General features: G+C 47.8%; 2 protein-coding genes across 6 annotated transcripts in view; one reads left to right on the forward strand and one right to left on the reverse strand.

Annotated features, from left to right (window-relative positions):
* The window catches only part of FAM151B (family with sequence similarity 151 member B), a 52487-nt gene extending 39161 nt beyond the window's left edge, over positions 1-13326 (forward strand). The window contains exon 6 of the mRNA XM_038765656.1: positions 12934-13326. Within this exon, the coding sequence (XP_038621584.1) occupies positions 12934-12997 (64 nt within the window). The 3' untranslated portion in view covers positions 12998-13326. The remainder of the gene's footprint in view (positions 1-12933) is intronic.
* Positions 1-15558, reverse strand: part of ANKRD34B (ankyrin repeat domain 34B) — a 40790-nt gene extending 25232 nt beyond the window's left edge. For 3 of the 5 annotated variants that reach the window (XR_005455929.1, XR_005455930.1, XM_038765652.1), the window contains exons 1-2: positions 15496-15558; positions 14370-14503 (exon numbers count right to left, since the gene is read on the reverse strand). The gene's annotated coding sequence lies outside the window, so the exon portion shown is untranslated. Of the gene's footprint in view, positions 1-3854; positions 3981-14369; positions 14504-15495 lie in introns of all 5 variants that reach the window. The other 2 variants (XM_038765653.1, XM_038765654.1) reach the window with 2 other exon arrangements.
* Between the last annotated feature and the right edge of the window lie 11508 nt (positions 15559-27066).

Below are 27066 nucleotides of genomic sequence, written 5' to 3' on the forward strand. Positions count from 1 at the left end.
TCTCTGCTGGGTTTTTCAGAAGATATAGGACATGAAAGACACCCTTCGGTAGTTCAAGCAAGTTCCCACAGTCCTCCTTTTTTGGAAAAATGGGAAGCAACATGGCCTAGTGGGAAGAGCATGGGCTTGGGAGTCAGAGGACCTGGGTCAGGATCAGGAATGGCATTTATTAAGCGCTTACTATGTGCAGACCACTGTTCTAAGCGCTGGGGAGGTTACAAGGTGATCAGGTTGTCCCACATGGGGCTCACAGTCTTAATCCCCATTTGACAGATGAGGTAACTGAGGCTACAAGGTGATATATAAATATATAATGGCATTTATTAAGCGCTTACTTATGTGCAGAGCACTGTTCCAAGCGCTGGGGAGGTTACAAGGTGATCAGGGTCCTATCGTGGCTCCATCACTTGTCTGCTGTGTGACCCTGGGCAAATCACTTAACTTCTCTATGCCTCAGTTCCCTCATCTGCAAAATGGGGATTAAGACTGTGAGCCCATACGGGCTTCGGACTGTGTCCAACTCGATTAGCTTGGATCTATCTCAGCGTTCAGACCAGTGCCCGGCACATAGTAAGCAGTTAATAAACACCGTAAAAGAACAATAAAAAAGTGATGGCCGACTGGAAAATATCTCGCTGTTCTCTATTGCTAGAAAGATCCCATCTAGAGTTCTTCAGGACAGGTTATTGAAAAATATCATTTACTGTGTCCTTCCTGAACTCCAATGCCACTTCAGACCAAACTGCGGCCCAGCAGACGTGATCTTGGCAGCCTGATAGATATGGAAGTGCAGAGAGGAACACTAAGTAAGATCTCTGTGTTGCACCAAGACTGGTATATAAAGCAGACCTCACTAAAGCATGTCTCACCAATAACTGTGCTCTGGAGGGATGCACTCAGAGACCCATGCAGGTTATCCTACAGCCCGACAATAAACCTGAAGGAAATGGAGGTTATGTATCAATCTGCCCCTGGGAATCCTACAGAGAACCAAAAATGTTTCATTACCTCCCCATCCCACTCTAGACTTTAGGCTCGTTATGGGCAGGGAAAGTGTCCACTAATTCTGTTGCACTGTAGTCTCCCAATAATGACGGTATTTGTTAAGCGCTTCCTATGTGCCAGGCACTGTACTAAGGGCTGGGGTGGATACAAGCAAATCAGGTTGTATGATCAGGTTGGACATAGACCCTATCATCTGTATATATTTATATATGTTTGTACATATTTATTACTCTATTTATTTTACTTGTACATATCTATTCTTTTTATTTTGTTAATATCTTTGGTTTTGTTCTCTGTCTCCCCCTTCTACACCCAGAGACCCATGCAGGTTATCCTACAGCCCGACCATAAACCTGAAGGAAATGGAGGTTATGTATCATTCTGCCCCTGGGAATCCTACAGAGAACCCAAAATGTTTCATTACCTCCCCATCCCACTCTAGACTTTAGGCTCGTTATGAGCAGGGAAAGTGTCCACTAATTCCGTTGCACTGTACTCTCCCAATAATGACGGTATTTGTTAAGCGCTTCCTATGTGCCAGGCACTGTACTAAGGGCTGGGGTGGATACAAGCAAATCAGGTTGTATGATCAGGTTGGACATAGACCCTATCATCTGTATATATTTATATATGTTTGTACATATTTATTACTCTATTTATTTTACTTGTACATATCTATTCTTTTTATTTTGTTAATATCTTTGGTTTTGTTCTCTGTCTCCCCCTTCTACACCCAGAGACCCATGCAGGTTATCCTACAGCCCAACAATAAACCTGAAGGAAATGGAGGTTATGTATCAATCTGCCCCGGGAATCCTACAGAGAACCAAAAATGTTTCATTACCTCCCCATCCCACTCTAGACTTTAGGCTCATTATGGGCAGGGAATGTGTCCACTAATTCCATTGCACTGTACTCTCCCAATAATGATGGTATTTGTTAAGCGCTTCCTATGTGCCAGGCACTGTACTAAGGGCTGGGGTGGATACAAGCAAATCAGGTTGTATGATCAGGTTGGACATAGACTCTATCATCTGTATATATGTATATATGTTTGTACATATTTATTACTCTATTTATTTATTTTACTTGTACATATCTATTCTATTTGTTTTATTTTGTTAATATCTTTGGTTTTGTTCTCTGTCTCCCCCTTCTACACCCAGAGACCCATGCAGGTTATCCTACAGCTCGACAATAAACCTGAAGGAAATGGAGGTTGTGTATCAATCTGCCCCTGGGAATCCTACAGAGAACCAAAAATGTTTCATTACCTCCCCATCCCACTCTAGACTTTAGGCTCGTTATGGGCAGGGAATGTGTCCACTAATTCCGTTGCACTGTAGTCTCCCAATAATGACGGTATTTGTTAAGCGCTTCCTATGTGCCAGGCATTGTACTAAGGGCTGGGGTGGATACAAGCAAATCAGGTTGTATGATCAGGTTGGACATAGACCCTATCATCTGTATATATGTATATATGTTTGTACATATTTATTACTCTATTTATTTATTTTACTTGTACATATCTATTCTATTTGTTTTATTTTGTTAATATCTTTGGTTTTGTTCTCTGTCTCCCCCTTCTACACCCAGAGACCCATGCAGGTTATCCTACAGCCCGACAATAAACCTGAAGGAAGTGGAGGTTATGTATCAATCTGCCCCTGGGAATCCTACAGAGAACCAAAAATGTTTCATTACCTCCCCATCCCACTCTAGACTTTAGGCTCGTTATGGGCAGGGAAAGTGTCCACTAATTCTGTTGCACTGTACTCTCCCAATAATGATGGTATTTGTTAAGCGCTTCCTATGTGCCAGGCACTGTACTAAGGGCTGGGGTGGATACAAGCAAATCAGGTTGGACATAGACCCTATCACCTGTATATACGTATATATGTTTGTACATATTTATTACTCTATTTATTTATTTTACTTGTACATATCTATTCTATTTGTTTTATTTTGTTAATATCTTTGGTTTTGTTCTCTGTCTCCCCCTTCTAGACTGTGAGCCCACTGTTGGGTAAGGACTGTCTCTATATGTTGCCAACCTGTACTTCCCAAGCGCTTAGTACAGTGCTCTGCACACAGTAAGCGCTCAATAATTGCGATTGATTGATCTCCTGTGGGGCTCACAGTTTTAATCTCCATTTTACAGATGAGGCGACTGAGGCTCAGAGAAGCGAAGTGACTTGCCCAAGGTCACACAGCAGACAAGCGGTGGAACCGAGATTAGAACCCTTGACCTTGGGCCCAGGTCCGCGCTCTATCCACTATACCATGCTGCTTCTCGAGCGCTTGGTGCAGTGCTTCGCACATTGTAAGCGCACAACAAATACCATCATCATCATCATCAATCGTATTTATTGAGCGCTTACTATGTGCAGAGCACTGTACTAAGCGCTTGGGAGTACAAATTGGCAACATATAGAGACAGTCCCTACCCAACAGTGGGCTCACAGTCTAAAAATACCACTGATTGATTTATTACCAACCCGGAGCCGGATGCTATTACTAAAATCTGGCATTCTCCTCCAAAGCACACACAGTTAAAGAAGTATCGGTTCACAAAGACCAACGTGTCCTTCGGGAAACTGGCAGGGAAAATTTAGCAAACACAAGGCATCAGATTTCTCACCACAGAATCTCACAAATTAGAGATCTACTAAGCTGTGGTGTGTTAATAGGGGTGGGAAACTTAGATCGGAGACTGGAGGCTCATCTATCTTCTTGAGCAGTTTCATCAGTCTTACTGGCAAGGCCTAGTAGAACAGTGCTTTGCACATTAGTAAGCGCTTAATAAATGCCATTTAAAAAAAAAAAATCAAAGAGCAAAGCAGGATCACCCGTGCTGTGCCTGGGGACAGAGGGTCACCGTCACTGAGCAAATGCTAACCGAGGGTGGGACGCAGGAGGAGCCTGGATAGAAACAGGAGATCCCTGCGGCTGCTATATGGGAACCACCCCAGAACCTGTGGACAAACAGGGAGAGCATTATTATAAAACTTTTAAAAATACAGGGAGGCCCAATCTTCAACAATTCGGTATAGCAGCTGGCTGTTGGGAGATGACAGTTATTATTCTGGCATTTGTTTAACTGCTTTCTGTGTGCTAAGCACAATAAATCTATTCAATTTATTTTATTTTGTTGGTATGTTTGGTTTCGTTCTCTGTCTCCCCCTTTTAGACTGTGAGCCCACTGCTGGGTAGGGACTGTCTCTATATGTTGCCAACTTGGACTTCCCAAGCGCTTAGTACAGTGCTCTGCACACAGTAAGCGCTCAATAAATACGATTGATGATGATGATGATGATGATAAGCACTGGGGCAGATTCAAGATAAACAGATAGGACACAATCCTTGCCCCTCATGGGGCTCACGGTCTGAAGGGGAGGGAGCCAGAGGGGGATTGTTCTTGAGCAGAAACTTCGGGAAGTTGAGGTTGCCAAGAGAAACACCAAGTGGCAAAGGGCAATATTTGCCTGCATATCATATGAATGGATGATTGGTTAGGGATTAGCACTTTGAGCCACGATCGCAGGCAGGATTAGGCTCTAACCTTCAGTAGCATCATCTCTGAGAACACAGAGAGAGATGCAGGGCAGATATCCTCATGTCTTCATTCATTCAATCGTATTTATTGAACGCTCACTGTGTGCTGAGCACTGTACTAAGCACCTGGGAGAGTAACAGTGCTTGGCACATAGCGCTTAACAAATGGCAGCATTATTATTATATTATATAATATAATTTCAGTGGAAAGAGCACGGGCTTTGGAGTCAGAGGTCAGGGGTTCAAATCCCAGCTCCGCCAACTGTCAGCTGTGTGACTGTGGGCAAGTCACTTAACTTCTCTGGGCCTCAGTTACCTCATCTGTAAAATGGGGATTAAGACTGTGAGCCCTCTGTGGGACAACCTGATCACCTTGTAACGTCCCCAGCGCTTAGAGCAGTGCTTTGCACATAGTAAGTGCTTAATAAATGCCATTATTATTATTATTATTTATTATTATTAGAATAGACCCAAGAGGACAGTGATGGCATATTGCTTCTGCAGCTCAAGGAAAATCCATTCTAAAATTTCCAAAGCCACAAGAATCCCCTTAGCCCAGATGAACTAAAGTCATCTAACTAAAGTTAATCAGGTTGGACACATTCCCTGTCCCACATGCAACTCACAGTCTTAATCCCTGCTTTACAGATGAGGTAACTGATCCCAGAGAATTTAAGTGACTTGCCCCAGGTCATACAACAGACAAGTGGAGGAGCCAGGATTAGAACCCAGGTCTGTGCTCTAACCACGAAGCCGCTCTGCTTCTCCTGTAGTAGCACAGAGCCCTGGCTCCTCTGGCTTCGGCACTGCAGAAATAAAAAATCTCCAGTGGCTACCAATCAATCTGCGCATCAGGCAGAAACTCCTCACCCTGGGCTTCAAGGCTGTCCATCCCCTGGCCCCCTCCTACCTCACCTCCCTTCTCTCCTTCTCCAGCCCAGCCCGCACCCTCTGCTTCTCCGCCGCTAATCTCCTCACCGTACCTCGTTCTCGCCTGTCCCGCCATCGACCCCCGGCCCACGTCCTCCCCCGGGCCTGGAATGCCCTCCCTCCCTCTGCCCATCCGCCAAGCTCGCTCTCTTCCTCCCTTCAAGGCCCTACTGAGAGCTCACCTCCTCCAGGAGGCCTTCCAACACTGAACCCCTTCCTTCCTCTCCCCCTCGTCCCCCTCTCAATCCCCCCATCTTACCTCCTTCCCTTCCCCACAGCACCTGTATATATATATATATATATATATATATATGTACAAACATACATATATATATGTTTGTACATATATTACTCTATTTATTTATTTATTTTACTTGTACATATCTATTCTATTTATTTTATTTTGTTAGTATGTTTGGTTTTGTCTCCCCCTTTTAGACTGTGAGCCCACTGTTGGGTAGGGACTGTCTCTATATGTTGCCAATTTGTACTTCCCAAGCGCTTAGTACAGTGCTCTGCACATAGTAAGCGCTCAATAAATACAATTGATGATGATGATGATGCAGAACCGGCACTGCCCTAAGTCAAATGACAATATCAGCCCCATACATTCAGAGTCACCACAAGTTTAAAATGTAAAGTTGCAGAACTGCTTGACAAATTAAGAACTGGCTAGAAGCCAGAAGAGGGACAGAGCAAGCATCATCTCCCAGGGCAATGTGTTTAGGCAGTGATTCTCGGGGGGCCACTGGGACCCCTAAAATGGGTGTCAGTCGGTGAAAGGCATTCACTCCGGAGCTTTCTACTTGGAATAGGAATTGAAGTTCACTCAGTTATTCCGGTCTTTATTCCTCCTCCTCTGTTTTTTCATTTACTCATCGCCTCACAACGTCAAGCCTGAAGAGGTTTAATTATTGTGAAACCTCATCTAGCCATCGCTCCTGCATCCTAATCATTTCTGTTGCTTTCTTGAAATCCCCCCACCCGCCGCCCTTAATTTGATCCCTCTCTTTTCGGTTTTGAGCCTGGTATCTCCTAGGTATCATCTCACTGCATGACTCATCTCACTTTTAGACGGTGAGCCCACTGTTGGGTAGGGACTGTCTCTGTATGTTGCCAATGTGTACTTCCCAAGCGCTTAGTACAGTGCTCTGCACATAGTAAGCGCTCAATAAATACGATTGATGATGATGATGATGATGAATGAACTAATGAACCGATAAGACTGTCCCCACTCAGCTCTAGGATAAGATGTCTCTGGGCTTGCACCCTAAAATATGGCTATTTGCTGCTACCTGGCCGTGAGACTCTTGTCTCTATTTATATTATAAATATTACTCTATTTATTTATTTTACTCGTACATATCTATTCATTTTATTTTGTTAATATGTTTGGTTTTGTTCTCTGTCTCCCCCTTCTAGACTGTGAGCCCACTGTTGGGTAGGAACCGTCTCTATATGTTGCCAACTTGTACTTCCCAAGCGCTTAGTACAGTGCTCTTCACACAGTATATGCTCAATAAATACGATAGATTGATTGATTGATTGATAATACTCTGCCCACCACTGTCTCTTTCCAGCATTACAATGTAACTGTCTTTTCCATTCCATCCTAATTTCAAAGATTTTCATTTATATTTTCTCCACCTTAATTGCTCTTCATTTTCTGTTCAAGCTGCATTCTAAATGATTGTAGATTGTTTCATTTCCCTGCACTTCTTTGTGCCCTCAGAAACTTCCTAAATTGGTATGATCTGAAAATGTTACTTCACCTCCAGCTTATCCTTTGGACCTTTAATTTAGATACTTCTTTGTGCCCTCAGAAACTTCCTAAATTGGTATGATCTGAAAATGTTACTTCACCTCCTGCTTATCCTTTGGACCTTCAATTTAGATACTCCCAAGAGCAGACATATCATTCATCTTTCTAATGCTCCCCTGGATACCTCAACATGATGAAATTAGTTGTTTTATTGTGTTTACTTTTATTGGACAAAGCCCACAACCAAACAAATGCAGGCTTAATTTTTCAAGTTGAATTTTGTGCAATAATATATGAAAATCCATCCAGTTTCTCCAAATCTCCTGCCATCCTAATCTCTCCTCTCAGCACTTAGGGCAACCCCTTCTCCGCCCTTAACCCCAACATTATTATTATTATATTTGTTAAGCACTTACTATGTGCCAGGCACCGTACTAAGCGCTGGGGTGAATAAAATGAATCAATCAATGGTATTTATTGAGCGCTTACTGTGTGCAGAGCACTGTACTGAGCATTTGGGAGCAAACAACATCCTGACCCACGTTCAGTACAGAAATTTTCCATTTCTCAGGGACAGCCACCCATCCCTCTTCCTATTCCTCCTTCTCTTTGGGCCTCCTGCATAGCTTCCAATCTTCATTCCTGACATGCACAAACGTGTTTGTTTAATGTGTATGTGTGTTTGCTGTGCTTGTAATCAATCACTGGTATTTATTGAGTGCTTACTTTGTGCGCAGCACTGTACTAAGTGCTTGGAAGACTACAGTACAATAGAAATGGTAGATTGAGAGCCCTCAGTGAGGGAGCTTACGGTCTAGAGATAAGCATAGTTTAATCACAGTGATTAAGGAAATCCCAGATTCTGTACAGAGATCGCCCCAGAAAACAATGTTTGTGACATTTTTAAATGACCAAACTATATTAGATGACCTTTATCTGCAAATACAGTGGAAAGAGCATGGGCTTTGGAGTCAGAGATCATGGGTTCAAGCCCCGGCTCCGCCAACTGTCAGCTGTGTGACTTTGGGCAAGTCACTTCACTTCTCTGGGCCTCAGTACCTCATCTGTAAAATGGGGATTAAGAGTGTGAGCCCCCCCGTGGGGCAACCTGATCACCTTGTAACCTCTCCAGCTCTTAGAACAGTACTTTGCACACAGTAAGCACTAAATAAATGCCATCATTATTAAATACAGGCCAATTAACTCAATCCAACAATAGTATTTCTTGAGTGTCTACTATGTGTAGAGCATGATGCTACGAGCTCTGAGTGTGCAACAAAGATAAATGGCCATATGGGGAATAAATGCGGAGACTAGATGTCCTCAGAAGATCCTCTTTTAGCTCCATATATCTGTGATCAACATGGCCGGAGTCTCCACTCCCTGACATTAGGCTAGGAGTTTAAGAACATTAAATCCTTTCAGACCTTTAGGGTGCCATTTGGTGAATGCATCAGAGTGACTGCACCACCCTAATTAGTGTGAATTAGCAAATAGAGGATGGGGCCTAATACCGGTAGGAATGATTTGGACACTGTGGAAAAAGGAGCCCATGTCCCGACTGTTCACCACCAGCAATAGTCAAAGATCTCAGGGTATAGGACCCACCCGGGGGCTAGGGCATGTGGGCTGAGGCTCACCAGCTTAAAGGCTACACTGCTAGCTGAATAGAAGATTGAATGGATTCAATCTGTCACTCGGAAGCCTAGTAAGACCTTACTAATCTAATACTGGCTTAGTCATGTTGCTTCAGTACTTCACAGCGATGCTATTCCCCAGCCAAATTAACGCCCTCTTTATTGTTTTTTCGCAAAAGCCATTTCAACCCAGTTTGCTCCAAGTTGGGTGTTTCTGTGCCTTTGCATTTTGGCCCCCCCCCAATTTTCTGAACCTTAAACGAATCATCTCATAAGGAAAGAATCAATGTGTTGCTCTCTGGTCCAAAAAGAGATTAACTGCTTTAACTACCTAAATGCTACCACGACCCACTCTTTGGTGCGGGGCTGCCTTTTCCAGTCAGTTCACTGGTCTCTCTGGTCCTGTGACTACAGAGCAAATACTGACAACCTGATCACCTCGTAACCTCCCCAGCGCTTAGAACAGTGCTTTGCACATAGTAAGCGCTTAACGAATACCATTAAAAAAAATACGGAGCCTGGGAAAGGGCAGTGGTTTACTCCAGGAGCCTTGCTGCCGTGATCGCTACCGGGGTAGCAGCCTATATAGGGTGAAGGCCCACTGGGGTCATTGCTCCAGGGCCCTGCATCTCCTGGCACGAAGTCGAATCGCTCCATGTGGAGTCCAATTGGTCTGGAACTAAAGGATCCAGGGAGGACGGTGGTTGAAAGGAGAAACGTCCCAAGCCCCATCCCTTCTATAGGCCACCTCTGACTGATTTCCCAAGCTGAGCTGGGAGACTCCAGAACTACACGCCATCCTCTCTTCGCACCTCATAGTCTCGAAGAGACACAATGCCGCCTGCGTAGCTAAATCTGCCCCAGAAAGTTGGCTTTAAGATAACTTTCCCTGAGGGTGATGAAAGGCGCCTCTTGACTTTTATTTTTTTTAACTTGAATGACCTTTAGGTCCGGAGGGAGAAGTATGGCTATTTATTCCCCCTCACATCCTGCTTCACTGTCTTAAGTGTTTTGGCTACTTGGATTCCTGTCCTGAAAAAGGAAACACACAGACACTCTCCCTCTTTCTCTCTCTCTCTCTCTCTCTCTCTCTCTCTCTCTCTCTGTGATATAGGAATGGCTCGCTTCCAGTCCTGCAGTGAAATGTTTATAGAAGGGTCGCCGTTAAAAACACCTTCGTAATAATTGTCAGAATCCTCTCTCCCCTGCCCAACACCTGCACGATATGAATGTGTATTTAGTTCTCTGGTGACTCACTGTCTCCTCTGACTCCCAAACCTAACTGCATTTTAATCAGCCCTTTATCACTGGAATCATCTCTCGCTGTACCGAGCTCCCGTTCCTCATCTTCTCCCCACTGAATCTTTTGTTCCGCTCTGTCCGCCTGCACAAGCTGGTCCTTGGTTCACGGCTTAATTTACTTCAGCCTGTGATTTATTTGCTGTTGAAATTAATTCCAAAAGGTCCTTCACTGACCTATCTTCTTCTGAGATCCTGTGCTTGGAATACAATGCTAGTATTACTCTGTAGTCAACTCTGTATTCCTATCACTAGTTTGCCTAATATTGTTTTGCTCATTGTGGGCAGGGAACGTGTCTGCTGTCTCTTGTATCGGACTCTCCCAAGCGTTTAATACAGTATTCTGCACATAATAAGTGCTCAATAAATACCACTGACTGATTGATTGATCTGCTCACGGGCGAGGCACTACAGTACTCTATTGAAAAGTCATGGTTTGATTTTGGCAAGCATCTAATACAGTATTCTGCACATAATAAGTGCTCAATAAATACCACTGATTGATTGATTGATCAGTTCACGGGTGAGGCAGTATAGTACTGTATTGAAAAGTGATGGTTTGATTTTTGGCAAGCGTTTAATACAGTATTCTGCACATAATAAGTGCTCAATAAATACCACTGACTGATTGATTGATCTGCTCACGGGCGAGGCACTACAGTACTCTGTTGAAAAGTCATGGTTTGATTTTTGGCAAGCGTTTAATACAGTATTCTGCACATAATAAGTGCTCAATAAATACCACTGATTGATCTGTTCACGGGCGAGGCAGTATAGTACTCTGTTGAAAGTGATGGTTTGATTTTTGGCAAGCGTTTAATACAGTATTCTGCACATAATAAGTGCTCAATAAATACCACTGACTGATTGATTGATCTGTTCACGGGCGAGGCACTACAGTACTCTATTGAAAAGTCATGGTTTGGTTTTGGCAAGCATCTAGTACAGTATTCTGCACATAATAAGTGCTCAATAAATACCACTGATTGATTGATTGATCAGTTCACGGGTGAGGCAGTATAGTACTGTATTGAAAAGTGATGGTTTGATTTTTGGCAAGCGTTTAATACAGTATTCTGCACATAATAAGTGCTCAATAAATACCACTGACTGATTGATTGATCTGCTCACGGGTGAGGCACTACAGTACTCTGTTGAAAAGTCATGGTTTGATTTTTGGCAAGCGTTTAATACAGTATTCTGCACATAATAAGTGCTCAATAAATACCACTGATTGATCTGTTCACGGGCGAGGCAGTATAGTACTCTGTTGAAAGTGATGGTTTGATTTTTGGCAAGCGTTTAATACAGTATTCTGCACATAATAAGTGCTCAATAAATACCACTGACTGATTGATTGATCTGTTCACGGGCGAGGCACTACAGTACTCTATTGAAAAGTCATGGTTTGGTTTTGGCAAGCATCTAATACAGTATTCTGCACATAATAAGTGCTCAATAAATACCACTGATTGATCTGTTCACAGATGAGGCAGTATAGTACTCTATTGAAAAGTGATGGTTTGATTTTTGGCAAGCGTTTAATACAGTATTCTGCACATAATAAGTGCTCAATAAATACCACTGACTGATTGATTGATCTGCTCACAGGCAAGGCACTATAGTACTCTATTGAAAAGTGATGGTTTGATTTTTGGCAAGCGTTTAATACAGTATTCTGCACATAAGTGCTCAATAAATACCACTGACTGATTGATTGATCTGCTCACGGGCGAGGCACTACAGTACTCTATTGAAAAGTGATGGTTTGATTTTTGGCAAGCGTTTAATACAGTGTTCTGCACATAATAAGTGCTCAATAAATACCACTGATCGATTGATCTGTTCACGGGTGAGGCAGTATAGTACTCTATTGAAAAGTGATGGTTTGATTTTTGGCAAGCGTTTAATACAGTATTCTGCACATAAGTGCTCAATAAATACCACTGATTGATTGATTGATCCGTTCACGGGTGAGGCAGTATAGTACTCTATTGAAAAGTGATGGTTTGATTTTTGGCAAGCGCTTAATACAGTATTCTGCACATAATAAGTGCTCAATAAATACTACTGATTGATTGATCTGTTCACGGGCGAGGCAGTATAGTACCCTATTGAAAAGTGATGGTTTGGTTTTGGATATATTCATGATTACTCCCATGCCTTCGTCTAAAGGATAAATCCCAAGTGTGAAGCTTCAGAAATATTGGGAGTTGTCGCATCTAATAATAATAATTATGGTATTAATGTGTCCAGCACTGTTCTAAGCCCTGAGGTAGATATAGGGTCATCAGGTTGCCCCATGTGGGGCTCACAGTCTTATTCCCCATTTTACAGATGAGGTAACTGAGGCACAGAGAAGTTAAGTGGCTTGCCCAGGGTCACACAGCAGACAAGTGGCGGAGGTGGGATTAGAACTCCCAAGCCCATGCTCTTTCCACTAAACCACACTGCTTCTCAGGAGAGCCCCTACGGAGACTGAGAGTGCTATTAAATAGCCACAACAATGTATTTGGCTCCAACAGTGTCTTTTGTGGCATTGGCATTAGAGAGAATTATTGTAATGAAAGGTCTGTCTGTAATTTCCAATAGTAAACTAACAGTCATGTCTTCTGGCTTTTATTGTTTAGCAGGGAGAGGGAGAGGGAGAGAGAGAGAGAGACTCATTTTTGCATCCCAATGATCAGTTTTTCCTTTATTCATAGTTCTGACTCTTGAACGTTTCTTTTGACCATTTCTTGCAAGTGATGTTAACACCCTGACATCAATGATCGATGGAAGAGATGCCAAGAATTCCAAAAGAAAATGAAGGCTGCCAGCACAGCAGAGTGCTACAACTGAGTTTTTTGGCCTGTTAACTGAGAGGTGGTGACGGGTGAATGGCAGATGAAAACAGCAAAGGAGCAATTTCTCTCATTCCATCAGCATGACCCATGGGAAACCTTCCTTTTCAGGTAGCAAGGAAGACCCCTCGATTTTTCGATAAGAAAAAGGAGGAGCAAAATTGAAAAAGACTCGAGTGTGGAGAAAGAAAACCAAGGATATTTGGTTTCAGTTGGATATCGTTCCCTCCCAAACCTTGCCCTCTCCCTGACTTTCCCATCTCTGTTGACGGCACTACCATCCTTCCCGTCTCACAAGCCCGCAACCTTGGTGTCATCCTCGACTCCGCTTTCTCATTCACCCCTCAAATCCAAGCCGTGACCAAAACCTGCCGGTCTCAGCTCCGCAACATTGCCAGGATCCGCCCTTTCCTCTCCATCCCAACCACTACCCTGGTCATTCAAGCTCTCATCCTATCCCGTCTGGACTACTGCACCAGCCTTCTCTCTGATCTCCCATCCTCGTGTCTCTCTCCACTTCAATCCATACTTCATGCTGCTGGGTATTATCTACCCAGCAAACCTGTTTTTTAAATTTTAAATTGAACCACAGTTTCAGCATAAAACTAAACTCAAAGGTCTTAGAAGTCGCCATTATTTCCCTGCGACAAGCAGATAAATGATAAAATCAGACAAGAAAAAAAATTATCTTTGCACACCATGAGGAATGTGTTCTGGTTTTCTTTTTTTCATTTTCCCTTTGGGTAAACTTCTAAATCTAAACAACTCTAAGGTCATTGTAGACCAACAGCCGGGGAATTGGGGCTGCCAAACTGGCAAAAGGATGGCATTACAAATAGACTGCCAGTGGTGCAAGCCATCGTACCTGTATATATGTATATATGTTTGTACATATTTATTACTCTATTTATTTATTTATTTATTTATTTTACTTGTACATATCTATTTATTTTATTTTGTTAGTATGTTTGGTTTTGTTCTCTGTCTCCCCCTTTTAGACTGTGAGCCCACTGTTGGGTAGGGACTGTCTCTATGTGTTGCCAACTTGTACTTCCCAAGCTCCTAGTACAGTGCTCTGCACACAGTAAGCGCTCAATAAATACGATTGATGATGATTGAAGAGGAAGCAATCTGGGTTTGTCCTGCATTTTTTTTTTTTCTTAGATAGGGAGATGCCAGCCAGGGCCTCAAAATGAAGAGAAAATTGTCCTGGAAGCTTGGCACTCCTCCGACTCAAGCCTGCCTTTCTCTCTTGCCAGGAAAACTCTAAGGAGCATTTGATGGAGCTGGGCAAATCCAGGGGAAGCTCGCGGGCAGACAGAGGGCTGGAAAACATACCTCTCGTGAGTTGGCGGAGGAAAAGGTCGCTGGCCGGGGACTTGGGCAGGGGCCAGACTAGCCAGGTCGAAAGCGAGATGGAAGGAAGTATTGGACCCCGGGGTGACGCAGAAGAGAGATAAATCTAGCTCGGACTGCAAAGGCAGAGACAGGAGAAAATTAGATTGGACGGTAGAACATTTGAACCAAATCCGGAGAAAGGACCGGCCAGCTGGCTTGTAAGAATCAGAACAGGAATGGGAGTAAATGGTGACAAAACTCCTTCTGGAGAGAGGAGAGGATTTGGAGGGAATGGTGAATTGTAGTACAGTACTTGGCAGTGACTCAGGGGAAAGATCCCGGGCTCGGGAGTCAGAGGTCGCGGGTTCTAATCCCGGCTCCGCCACTCGCAGCTGGGTGACTTTGGGCAGTCACTTCACGTCTCTGGGCCTCAGTTCCCTCCTCTGTAAAATGGGGATGAAGACTGGGAGCCCCACGTGGGACAACTTGATCACCTTGGATCTCTCCCAGCGCCCAGAACAGTGCTTGGCACATAGTAAGCGCTTAACAAATACCAACATTATTATTATAGTAAGCGCTTAGCAAATACCAACATTATTATTATAGTAAGCGCTTAAGGGAGAGAGCCCCACCTCAAGCCCCAGTAATAATAATAATTATGGTATTTGAAGCGCTTGTACATATTTTGTACATATTTTTTACTGTTTGTACATATTTTTTACTCTATTTATTTATTTATTTTATTTGTACATATCCTATTCATTTTATTTTGTTAGTATGTTTGGTTTTGTTCTCTGTCTCCCCCTTTTAGACTGTGAGCCCACTGTTGGGTAGGGACTGTCTCTATATGTTGCCAATTTGTACTTCCCAAGCGCTTAGTACAGTGCTCTGCACATAGTAAGCGCTCAATAAATACAATTGATGATGATGACGATGATACCATAATTATTATTATTACTGGGGCTTGAGGTGGGGCTCTCTCCCTCTACCGAAGCACTGTCCAGTGCTCTGCACACAGTAAGCGCTCAATAAATACGATTGAATGAATGAATCCTTTCTACAGTAAAGGAAGCAAGACAAACTGCACTGACTCAAGGACGATTTTGAGATGGACAGGAGAATTTACCCGGAAAGCGCGGCTTAAAATGCTTGCCTCGTGGGTTTCCACTGGTGCTTCCTCTGCCCATCTCCTAGGGAGGAAAACAGGAGTCACTTTAAAGAAAAAAACACAAAGCTCCCACCCAACTTGCGCTTGTTATCCCTCTCGACTATTCCCGTTGGGGATAATTTTCGTGTCTCGCATCCAAACACCCTGGGCGGTTCGGTCCCCCTTCGGGTGGAAGGTGCCTGGGTCCCAGAGCTGATCGGGACTTTGCCCCCAGCCCCGTCCCCAAGCTCGCCCTCCCCCCCTTCAACCACAAACACACACAAACACACACAAATACACACAAACACACTCTCACACTCCCTCCTCGTCACGCCAAATTCGTTCATGCATTCAATCAATCGTATTTATTGAGCGCTTACTGTGTGCAGAGTCCAAGTTGGCCACATCTAGAGACGGTCCCTACCCACCAACGGGCTCACAGTCTAGAAGTGCGGGACGGACAACAAAACAAAACATGTGGACAGGTGTCAAGTCGTCAAAACAAATAGAATTGCAGCTAAATGCACATCATGAACAAAATAGAATAGTAAATGCGTACAAGTCAGAGTAATAAATCTGTACAAACATATACAGGTGCTGTGGGGAGGGGAAGGAGGAGAGGAAAAAGGGGGCTCAGTGTGAGGAGGTGAGCTCTCAGTAGGGCTTTGAAGGGAGGAAGAGAGCTAGCTTGGTGGATAATAATAATGATGATGGCATTTATTAAGCGCTTACTATGTGCAAAGCACTGTCCTAAGCGCTCGGGAGGTTACAAGGTGATCAACCTGATCAGTCTTAATCCCCATTTTCCAGATGAGGTAACTGAGGCCCAGAGAAGTGAAGTGACTTGCCCAAAGTCACCCAGCTGACAATTGGCAAAGCCGGGATTTGAACCCCTGACCTCTGACTCCAAAGCCTGGGCTCTTTCCACTGAGCCACGCTGCTTCCCCACAGATGTTGGGAGGGAGGGCATTCCAGGCCATGGGGAGGACGTGGGCTGGGGGTCGATGGCGGGACAGGCGAGAACTAGGTACAGTGAGCCAAATCTGCTCCTTCCTCAAAGGCTGGTGCTGGGCAGTGGTGGTGGTAATAAAGACAATAATAATGGTATTTGTTAAGCGCTTACTGGGTGCCAAGCACTGTTCTAAGCACCGGGGGGATACAGGGGTAAGCAGGTTGTCCCACGTGGGGCTCACGGTCTTTAGCCCCATTTTAATAATAATGATGGCATTTCTTAAATGCTTACTAGGTGCCAAGCACTGTTCTAAGCGCCGGGGGAGATACAAGGTAAGCAGGTTGTCCCACGTGGGGCTCACAGCCTTCATCACCATTTTACAGATGAGGTGACTGAGGCCCAGGGAAGTTAAGTGACTTGCCCAAGGTTACATAGCAGCTATAATGATGATGATAACAATAATAATAATGGTGTTTGTTAAGCCCTTACTATGTGCCAAGCACTGTTCTAAATACGGGGAGAGATACAAGGTAAGCAGGTTGTCCCACATGGGGCTCGCTGTCTTCATTCCCAATTTACAGATGAGGTGACTGAGGCCCAGAGAAGTTAAGTGACTTGCCCATGGTCACACAGCAGCTATAACAACAATAATAATGGTATTTGTTAGGTGCCAAGCACTGTTCTAAGCGCTGGGGGAGATACAAGGTAATCAGGTTGTCCCACGTGGGGCTCACAGTCTTCATCCCCATTTGAGAGATGAGGTAACTGAGGCCCAGAGAAGTTGAGTGACTTGCCCAAAGTCACACAGCAGACAAGTGGCGGGGCCGGGATTAGAACCCATGACCTCAGACTCCCAAGCCCGGGCTCTTTCCACTAAGACACGCTGCTTCTGCTTGGTGGTGGTGGCGGGGGGGCTTCATCCCTGAACTGTCTCTGAAACTGATTTCCAAGGAGAGAGAGCCACCCCTCTCTCCATCGTCTCCCTCCAAGGAGAGAGCCCCCCTCTCCATCACCTCCTCCCCAAGAGAGAGCCCCCCGTCCATCACCTCCTCCTTGAGAGCCCCTCCTCTCCATCACCTCTCCCCCCATAGAGAGAGAGCCCCTCCTCTCCATCACCTCTCCCCCCAAAGAGAGACAGCCCCTCCTTTCCATCACCTCTCCCCCCAGAGAGAGCCCCTCCTCTCCATCACCTCTCCCCCCAAGGACAGAGCCCCGCTTCTTCATCACCTCACCCCCGAGAGAGAACCCCTCATCACCTCCCCTCAAGGAGAGAGATCCACCCCCCTCCATCACACCTCCCCCCAAGGAGAGAGAGCCCCCCCTTCTCCATCGCCTCCCCCTCCCAGAAGAGAGAGAGCCCTCCTTCTCCATCACCTCCCCCCCAAGGAGAGAGAGCCCTCCTTCTCCATCACCTCACCCCCCAAGGACAGAGATCCCCCCACTTCTCCATCACCTCACCCTCCCAAGGAGAGCGCGTACCCCTTCTCCATCACCTCCCCCCACCAAGGGAGAGAGCCCCCCTTCTCCATCACCTCCCCCCACCAAGAAGAGAGAGCCCCCTTCTCCATCCCCTCCCCCCCAAGGAGAGTGGGTCCCCCCTTCTCCATCACCTCGTCCCCAAGGAGAGCCCCCCTTCTCCATCACCTCCCCCCCAAGAAGAGAGACCCCTTCTCCATCACCTCCCGCCCCCTTAGGAGAAAGCCCCTCTTCTCCATCACCTTACCCCCCCAAGGACAGAGAGCCCCCCTTCTCCATCACCTCCCCCCCCCAAGGAGAGAGACCCCTTCTCCATCACTTCCCGCCCTCTTAGGAGAAAGCCCCTCTTCTCCATCACCTTACCCCCAAAGGACAGAGAGCCCCCCTTCTCCATCACCTCACCCCCCAAGGAGAGAGAGCCCCCCTTTTCCATCACCTCACCCCCAAAGACAGAGATTCCCCCCCCCCATCACCTCACCCCCAAAGACAGAGATTTCCCCCCCCTTCTCCATCACCTCCCCCCCAAGGACAGAGATCCCCCCCTTCTCCATCCCCTCCCCTCCCCCCCAGCGCCCTCAACCACCTCTGGTTGGGTTTTTTTTATATATGTAACGGTATTCGTTAAGCGCCGACTAAGTGCCCAGCCCTGTCCTAAGCGCTGAGCGCTGCTCTAACCGGGGGGAGGGGGGGGGAGCGGGACTTGGAAACCGACCTTGGGATGGTGGCGAGGTCACCGGCTCCGGAGGGACACCGCCCGGCGCCTCTCTCTCTCCCTCTCTCTGCCTCTGTCAGTCTGTCAGTCTGTCTGTCTGTCTGTGCCCGTGTGTGTGTGTGTGTGTGTGTGTGTGTGTGTGTGTGTGTGTGCGTGCGTGTCTGTCTGTGTGTGCCCATGTGTGTCTGTGTCTGTGGGTGCCCATGTGTGTGCGTGTCTGTCTGTGTGTGCCCGTGTGGGTCTGTATGTGTGTGTGTGTGTGCCCATGTGGGTGCCCGTGTGGGTCTGTGTCTGGGTGCGTGTGTGCCCATGTGGGTGCCCGTGTGGGTCTGTGTCTGTGTGCCCATGTGTGTGTGCGCCCATGTGGGTGCCCATGTGTGTCTGTGTCTGTGGGTGCCCGTGGGTGCCCATGTGTGTGCGTGTCTGTCTGTGTGTGCCCGTGTGGGTCTGTGTGTGTGTGTGTGTGTGTGTGTGTGTGTGTGTGTGTGTGTGTGCCCATGTGGGTGCCCGTGTGGGTCTGTGTCTGTGTGTGCCCATGTGGGTGCCCGTGTGGGTCTGTGTCTGTGTGCGCCCATGTGGGTGCCCGTGTGGGTCTGTGTGTGTGTGCCCATGTGGGTGCCCATGTGGGTGCCCGTGTGGGTCTGTGTGGGTGTGTGTGCCCATGTGGGTGCCCGTGTGGGTCGGTGTGTGTGTGTGTGTGTGTGTGTGTGTGTGTGTGTGTGTGTGTGTGTTCTCCCCCTCCTAGACTGTGAGCCCGCCGTTGGGTAGGGACCGTCCCTAGGTGTTGCCGACTTGCACTTCCCAAGCGCTTAGTCCAGTGCTCCGCACACAGTTCAGCGCTCAATCAATACGACTGAACGAATGAATGTGTCTGCCTGTGTGTGCCTGTGCCCGTGTGTGTGTGCGTGTCTGTCTGTCTGTGCCCGCCCGTGTGTGTGTGTCTGTGTGGGTGTGCCCACGTGTGTGCCCATGTGTGTGCGTCTGTCTGTGTGTGCGCCCGTGTGTGTGTGTGTGTGTGTGTGTGTGTGTGTGCGCGCCCATGTGTGTGCGTCTGTCTCTGTGCCCGTGTGTCTGTGCCCATGTGTGTGCGTGTCTGTCTGTCCGTGCGTGTGCCCGCGTGTGTGTCGGGGGGTGGGGGGAGAGAGAGCCCCCCGCCCCCGGCCCCCCCAAAAGAAGAACTTGTGCCGGTCCCGCCCGGACAGTCCTCCCTCCCCGCGGCCGGGCTTACCTGCGGCTCCTCCTCGCCCTCCTCCTCCGGGCAGCGCCGGTGCTGCCGCATCCGAGCCGCCCTTGGGCCCGGGCCCGCCCCCTCCCCCGCCCCCGGGGCCGGGCCCCGCCTCCCCCGACCGCCTCTACCCTGCCACCCACCCACCCACCGACCGCCGACCGGCCGGCCGGGGGCACGGGGGGCACGGGGGGCACCGGGGGATGGAGGAGGAGGAGGAGGGCCCGCCCCGCCCCGCCCCGCAGCCCCACCCCTCTCCAAACGCCCCCGGGGCCCGGCGGGAAGCCCAACTTTCGGAGGGACCCCCCCCCTCCCTCCTAATGCCCACGGCCTCCCTCCGGACCCCCGAGGCTGGCCCACCCCCGGCCGGAGAGGGCCCGGCCCTTCCCCACCCTCTGGGACGCCCCGGCATCTGCTGCTACTGCTGCTACTCCTCCCTCGGGCCCACCCGCCTTCCCCCTTCCCCCTTCCCCTTTCCCCCTTCCCCCTTTCCCCTTCTTCCCCCTTTCCCCTTCTTCCCCCTTCTCCCTTTCCCCCTTTCCCCCTTCCCCGTTCCCCCTTTCCCCTTCCCCCCTTTCCCCCTTCCCCCCTTCTCCCTTCCCCTCTTCCCCCTTCTCCCTTCCCCCTTTCCCTTTTCTCCTTTCCCCTTTCCTACTTCCCCCTTCCCCCTCTCCCCTTCCCCCTTCCTCCTTCCCCCTTTCCCTTTCTCCCCTTCCCCTTCCCCCTTTCCTCCTTCCCCTTTCCTCCTTCCCCTTTCCCCCTTCCCCTTTCCTCCTTCCCCCTTCTCCCCTTCCCCTTTCCTCCTTCCCCCTTTCCCTTTCCCCCTCCCCCTTCCCCCTTCCCCCTTTCCCTTCCCCCCTCCCCCCCTTCCCCCCCTCCCCCCTTCCCCCTTCCCCCTTTCCCCCTTACCCCCTTCTCCCTTCTCCCTTCCGAAGACCTGGGCTCCCAGCCCGCCCCCGACACTTCATAATCACGGTATTTGTCAAGCGCTTACTAGGTGCCGAACACTGTTCTAAGCGCTGCAGGACATCCAAGGTCATGAGGTGATCCCAAGTGGAGCTCAGTCTCCATCCCCATTTTGCAGAGGAGGGAACTGAGGCCCAGAGAATAATAATAATGTTGGTATTTGTTAAGCGCTTACTATGTGCCGAGCACTGTTCTAAGCGCCGGGGGGGACATCCAGGGTCATCAGGTGGTCCCACGTGGGACTTACAGTCTTTACCCCCATTTTGCAGAGGAGGGAACTGAGGCCCAGAGAAGTGAAGTACACAGCAGACAGGTGGCGGAGCCGGGATTAGAACCCACGACCTCTGACTCCCAAGCCCGGGCTCTTTCCACTAAGCCACACTTGCCTGCTGGGTGACCTTGGGCAAGCTACTTCTCTGTGCCTCAGTTCCCTCCTCTGTAAAACGGAGATGAAGACTGTGAGCCCCACCACCTGATGACCTTGTATCTCCTCCAGCGCTTACAACGGTGCTCGGCACATAGTAAGGGCTTAACAGATGCCATCGTTTATTATTCCCAACGCCCCCCTGTCCGTCCCTCTGTCCCTTGATCTCCCCACATCACCTGTCCCTGGAGACGACCCCTCCCCGTGTCCTCTGCAGGCCCTTCTCTGAGGGCGCTGGGGATGGAGGCAAAGGAGGCCCATCTTCTTTCCAGAGATGGGTGGCCGCACCCGCTAAGGACTGCTCACAAGGTAAGCAGCCGCACGGGTCACGCATTTTTAGGTCCCCAGCCTCAGTCAGAAGCTGTGCCCGGGGTCAACAGACCCTGGAAGTGGGGTACAGTGGGGATGGAGCAAGGGGTCTTCCCCCACCACACACACACTCTAGGTTCCCCGGGGCTGAAACGAGCTTCCGTGTTATGCCGTACATAATAATAATAATAATAATGGCATTTGTTAAGCACGTCCTATGTGCGAAGCACAGTTCTAAGCGCTAGGGAGGTTTCAAGGCCATCAAGTTATCCCACGTGGGGCTCACAGTCTTCATCCCCCTTTTACAGACGAGGTCACTGAGGCCCGGAGAAGTGAAGTGACTTGCCCAAAGTCACACAGCTGACAAGTGGCGGAGCCGGGATTTGAACCCGTGACCTCCGACTCCCAAACCCGGGCTCTTTCCACTGAGCCACGCTGCTGCTTTTCAGAAGAGCTGCTTCTCTTCCCACAGCATAACAGAACGACATGAAACGGGAGAGTGCAGCCAATTTTTCCTTGCCTCCGATGGCCAAATGTCTGAAGTAAGGGGGCTTTGGGGGCAACGACTGGGCGGCTTGGAAGCCGGGAGACCTACGCTCTGATCTGTGGCTCCGTGGAAAGAGCGCTTAGTACAGAGTTCGGCACACAGTAAACACGTCATTATCCATTCATTCTTCATTTGGTCGTATCTTCTAGACTGTGAGCCCGCTGTTGGGTAGGGACCGTCTCTGTATGTTGCCAACTTGGATTTCCCAAGCGCTTAGTACAGTGCTCTGTACACAGTAAGCGCTCAATAAATACAATTGAATGAATGAATGAATGAATGAAGCTGGCCCTGCCCCACTGGGCGGGAGACGGGGCCCAGGCGCCTTCCCACGCAGCTCAGCCCAGGTTGGGTGTGTGTCTGGAGAGGCAAAGCCTTAGTGGACCTGATAGTTATAATAATAATAATAATGGTATTTGTTAAGCGCTTACTATGTGCAAAGCACTGTTCTAAGCATTGGGGGGATACAAGGTGATCAGGTTGCCCCACATGGGGCTCACAGTCTTCACCCCCATTTTCCAGATGAGGTAACTGAGGCGCAGAGAAGTTAAGTGGCTTGCCCAAGGTCGCCCAGCTGACAAGTGGTGGGGCCGGAATTCGAACCCGTGACCTCTGACTCCCAAGCCCGTGCTCTTTCCACTGAGCCACGGGTCCCTAGCTTGGTAGAGGGAGTCCTGGAGCACAGGCAGGGGGCGGGAAGGGGGATGGGGGGCCGGGAACAGTCCAGCCATAACAGGGTGGCCTCCTAACCGTCCACCTGCTCCAGACTAGGAGATGTAGCCCCTCTTCTCCCCACCATGAACAGTCAACTCCTGTCAATCAATCAATCAATCAATCAATCGTATTTATTGAGCGCTTACTGTGTGAAGAGCACTGTACTAAGCGCTTGGGAAGTACAAGTTGGCAACATATAGAGACAGTCCCTACCCAACAGTGGGCTCCCAGTCTAAAGGCTGTGGCTAAAGTCTGAGGCTCACTGTCCTCACGCCTCTCCTCTTCCAGGGGATAAGGGAGATGAGACGCTCCGCCACCTACTCCCAGAAGCCAGCAGTGTGCCACCCTAGCCGGGAGGATGCCATCGTGGGGTCCACATCCATTTGCTCCCAAATCCTGGATTGTATGCAGGCCTTCTAGACTGTGAGCCCACTGTTGGGTAGGGACTGTCTCTAGATGCTGCCAACTTGGACTTCCCAAGCGCTTAGTACGGTGCTCTGCACACAGTAAGCGCTCAGTAAATACGATTGATGGATTGATTGATTGATCTGAACTGCCCGGGGATGTTCAAGGGGCGGCCAGGGCTGTCCGGCCAGATGGGCGTTGTGATTAGCATTGCCCCCTCCCATCCTCCCCGGTGCCTTCTGGACACATCAATGAGAGCTCACCTCCTCCAGGAGGCCTTCCCACACTGAGCCCACCCACTTTTCCTCCGCTCCTCCTCCCCTTCCCATCGCCCCGACTCCCTCCCTAAGCTCTACTCACTCCCCTGCCCCACAGCACTTGTGTATATTCATTCATTCAATAATAATAATAATAATAATGGCATTTGTTAAGCGCTTACTATGTGCAAAACACTGTTCTAAGCGCTGGGGAGGATACAAGGTGATCAGGTTGCCCCACAGTCTTAGTCCCCATTTTACAGATGAGGTAACTGAAGCTCAGAGAAGTGAAGTGACATGCCCAGGGTCACACAGCAGACATGTGGCAGAGCTGGGATTCGAACCCATGACCTCTGACTCCAAAGCCCTGGCTCTTTCCACTGAGCCACGCTGCAATCGTATTTATTGAGCACTTACTGTGTGCAGAGCACTGTACTAAGCGCTTGGGAAGTACAAGTTGGCAACATCTAGAGACGGTCCCTACCCAACAGCGGGCTCATATTTGGACATATTTATTATTCTATTTATTTTATTAATGATGTGCATAGATCTATAATTCTGTTGATCTCTTTTGATGCTACGGATGCCTGTCTGCTTGTTTTGTTTTGTCTGTTTCCCCCTTCTAGACTGTGAGCCCGTTGTTGGGTGGGGATCGGCCCTATCTGTTGCCGAATTGTGCTTTTCAAGCACTTAGTACAGTGCTCTGCACACAGTAAGCGCTCAATAAATACGATTGAAAGAATGAAGAGTGTCCCCTATGCTTCCTCTCTCTGCCTCAGTTGATTCCTTTAGGACCAGCATTGACCAGTCATGGGGGGAACACTGAGCAGAGCATGGAAGGGATATTTCTTTATTTCTTTCTTTATTTATTTTACTTGTACATATCTATTCTATTTATTTTATTTTGTTAGTATGTTTGGTTTTGTTCTCTGTCTTCCCCTTTTAGACTGTGAGCCCACTGTTGGGTAGGGACTGTCTCTATATGTTGCCAATTTGTACTTCCCAAGCGCTTAGTACAGTGCTCTGCACGTAGTAAGCGCTCAATAAATACGATTGGTGATGATGATGATAAGCATGGGACTGTGAGTGAGAACACCCAACTCTGCTCTGTGACCTCGAACAGGTCACTCAGTTACCTCATCTGTTAAATGGAGAGGATAATATGTGCCTCTCCTTTCTTTGCAGGGATGTTTTGAGAATAAAATGAGATAATTGATGTGAAATGGCTTTGAAAAATAAAAATACTTACAATTTTAAGGTATTTTTCCATGGGTCTGGATAATAATAATAATGATGATGGCATTTATTAAGCGCTTACTATGTGCAAAGCACTGTTCTAAGCGCTGGGGAGGTTACAAGGTGATCAGGTTGTCCCACGGGGGGCTCACGGTATTAATCCGCATTTTACAGTTGAGGTAACTGAGGCCCAGAGAAGTGACTTGCCCAAAGTCACACGGCTGACAATTGGCAGACCCGGGATTTGAACCCATGACCTCTGACTCAATCAATCAATTAATCAATCATATTTATTGAGCATTTACTGTGTGCAGAGCACTGTACTAAGCGCTTGGGAAGTACAAGTTGGCAAAATATAGAGACGGTCCCTACCCAACGATGGGCTCCACAGCCCGGGCTCTTTCCACTGAGCCACGCTGCTGTCTCTGTGAATGTGTTTGGGATAGCCTTATTTGGGGTTGAAATTGGGGGGTTTTGGGGGGCTTGTTTGTTAGTTTTAGTAACGTCTAGAATATAGGTACCGTAAAGAATTGAGCTACTCTGTAAAATCTTGGAGTTTCACTGAGATTTGTCAGAAGCCATTTGCAAATCACCTACTCCAAAGGCCTGCCCGATTTGAAGGGAGCCATCTAGGAAGGAAAGGAAAGGGACACCTAGGAATTTTAGATTACACGATGACATTCCCCGAGGCTAAAATAGTGCTGGAAAGGTAAGGGGTGGGGGGGAAGGGGACAATAATAATAATAATAATGGCATTTGTTAAGCGCTTACTATGTGCAAAGCACTGTTCTAAACGCTGGGGGGGATACAAGGTGATCAGGTTGTCCCACATGGGGCTCACAATCCTAATCCCCATTTTACAGATGAGGTAACTGAGGCTCAGAGAAGTGAAGTGACTTGCCCAAGATCACACAGCAGACATGCGGCAGAGCCGGGATTCGAACCCATGGCCTCTGATTCCCAAGCCCGGGCTCTTTCCACTGAAGTGCCCCGGTCCCCCAAATTTAGGCATGGTATATGACGTACGAGTTTTTAAGGAATTAGAATGGGCAATTTTCCTATTTTGACATATAGAACAGGACTGGATGGAAGGAGGCGGTATTGAACATTGAGCTTGAACATAAGTATTGAACGCGTGTGGCCGTATGCTTTTAGTTTGCCAAATGCAGATGTGGTCTCAACTCATTTTAGCCACAGACAGTACCAGGATTAGAATTCAGGACTCCCGCCTCTTTCACGGACAGGGTAGTCCAACTATCAATATCTTGCGACATTCAGGTTCCCAACGTCATTTTCTTCATTCCACCCTCTCTCACGACAGCTGCCCAAGTTGTTTTGTAAGGCGGGGAAAGGCAGGTAACCGCAAGTGCCGTCTTCACCTCTTTTCAATCACTTCTGGCCCAGAGTAGGCATTAGAAAGCCTCCCTCTCCTTGCAGCTTTATTGAGCCGTCACGGTTTGACTCAGGGGTCTCAGAGAAATCCCAGTCAATGAGCAAACGTGGCGCTTACATTGTCCCGTGAGAAGCCAAGAAAATCAAGACGTGGAAGCCGGAGGGGTGGTATTCCCGGACCCAATCCATAAGTGTACGAGAGATTCCTTCTCAAAAACACTCACATTCACGGATGCAGCAAGCAACGACTCCTTCATCCATGGTATTTATTGAGCTCTTACTAGGTGCAGAGCACTGTACTAAGCACAGGGAGGGGACATTATGACAGTTAACAGACATTCCCTGCCCACAGCACACGTGTATATATCTGTAATTTATTTGTTTATGGGTATTAATGTCTGTTTCTAGACTGTGAGCCCACTGTTGGGTAGGGACCGTCTCTATAAGTTACCAACTTGTACTTCCCAAGCGCTTAGTACAGTGCTCTGCACACAGTAAGCGCTCAATAAATACGATTGATGATGATGATTTCTCTATTTCTTCCTCTCTTGTCTCTGTTTCAATAAATACGATTGATTGATTGTCTCTCCCTCTAGACTGTGAGCTAGTTGTGGGCAGGGAATGCGTCTGTTTGTCGTTGTTCTCTCCCAAGCGCTTAGTGCAGTGCTTTGCACACCGTAAGCTCTCATTATTCATTTATTATTCATTATTATTCATTATTCATTCATTGATAAATATGATTGAACAAATGAATGCTTACAGCCTAGAGTTTAGAGTCATTAGCATTGTTTAGTCAGCCAGCCCGGGTCTCTGGCCTCCTCTCTGGCTCGGGAAGTGGGGAGAGAACGAAAGCGGAGAAGGGAAGGGTCGCAAAACTGAGTGAACTATGTCCAATTATGAATGAAAAGCAGAATTGAACGGTTCTGAAGCAGTCTTTT

This window comes from Tachyglossus aculeatus, chromosome 23, assembly GCF_015852505.1.
Source record: "Tachyglossus aculeatus isolate mTacAcu1 chromosome 23, mTacAcu1.pri, whole genome shotgun sequence".
Taxonomy (NCBI): domain Eukaryota; kingdom Metazoa; phylum Chordata; class Mammalia; order Monotremata; family Tachyglossidae; genus Tachyglossus; species Tachyglossus aculeatus.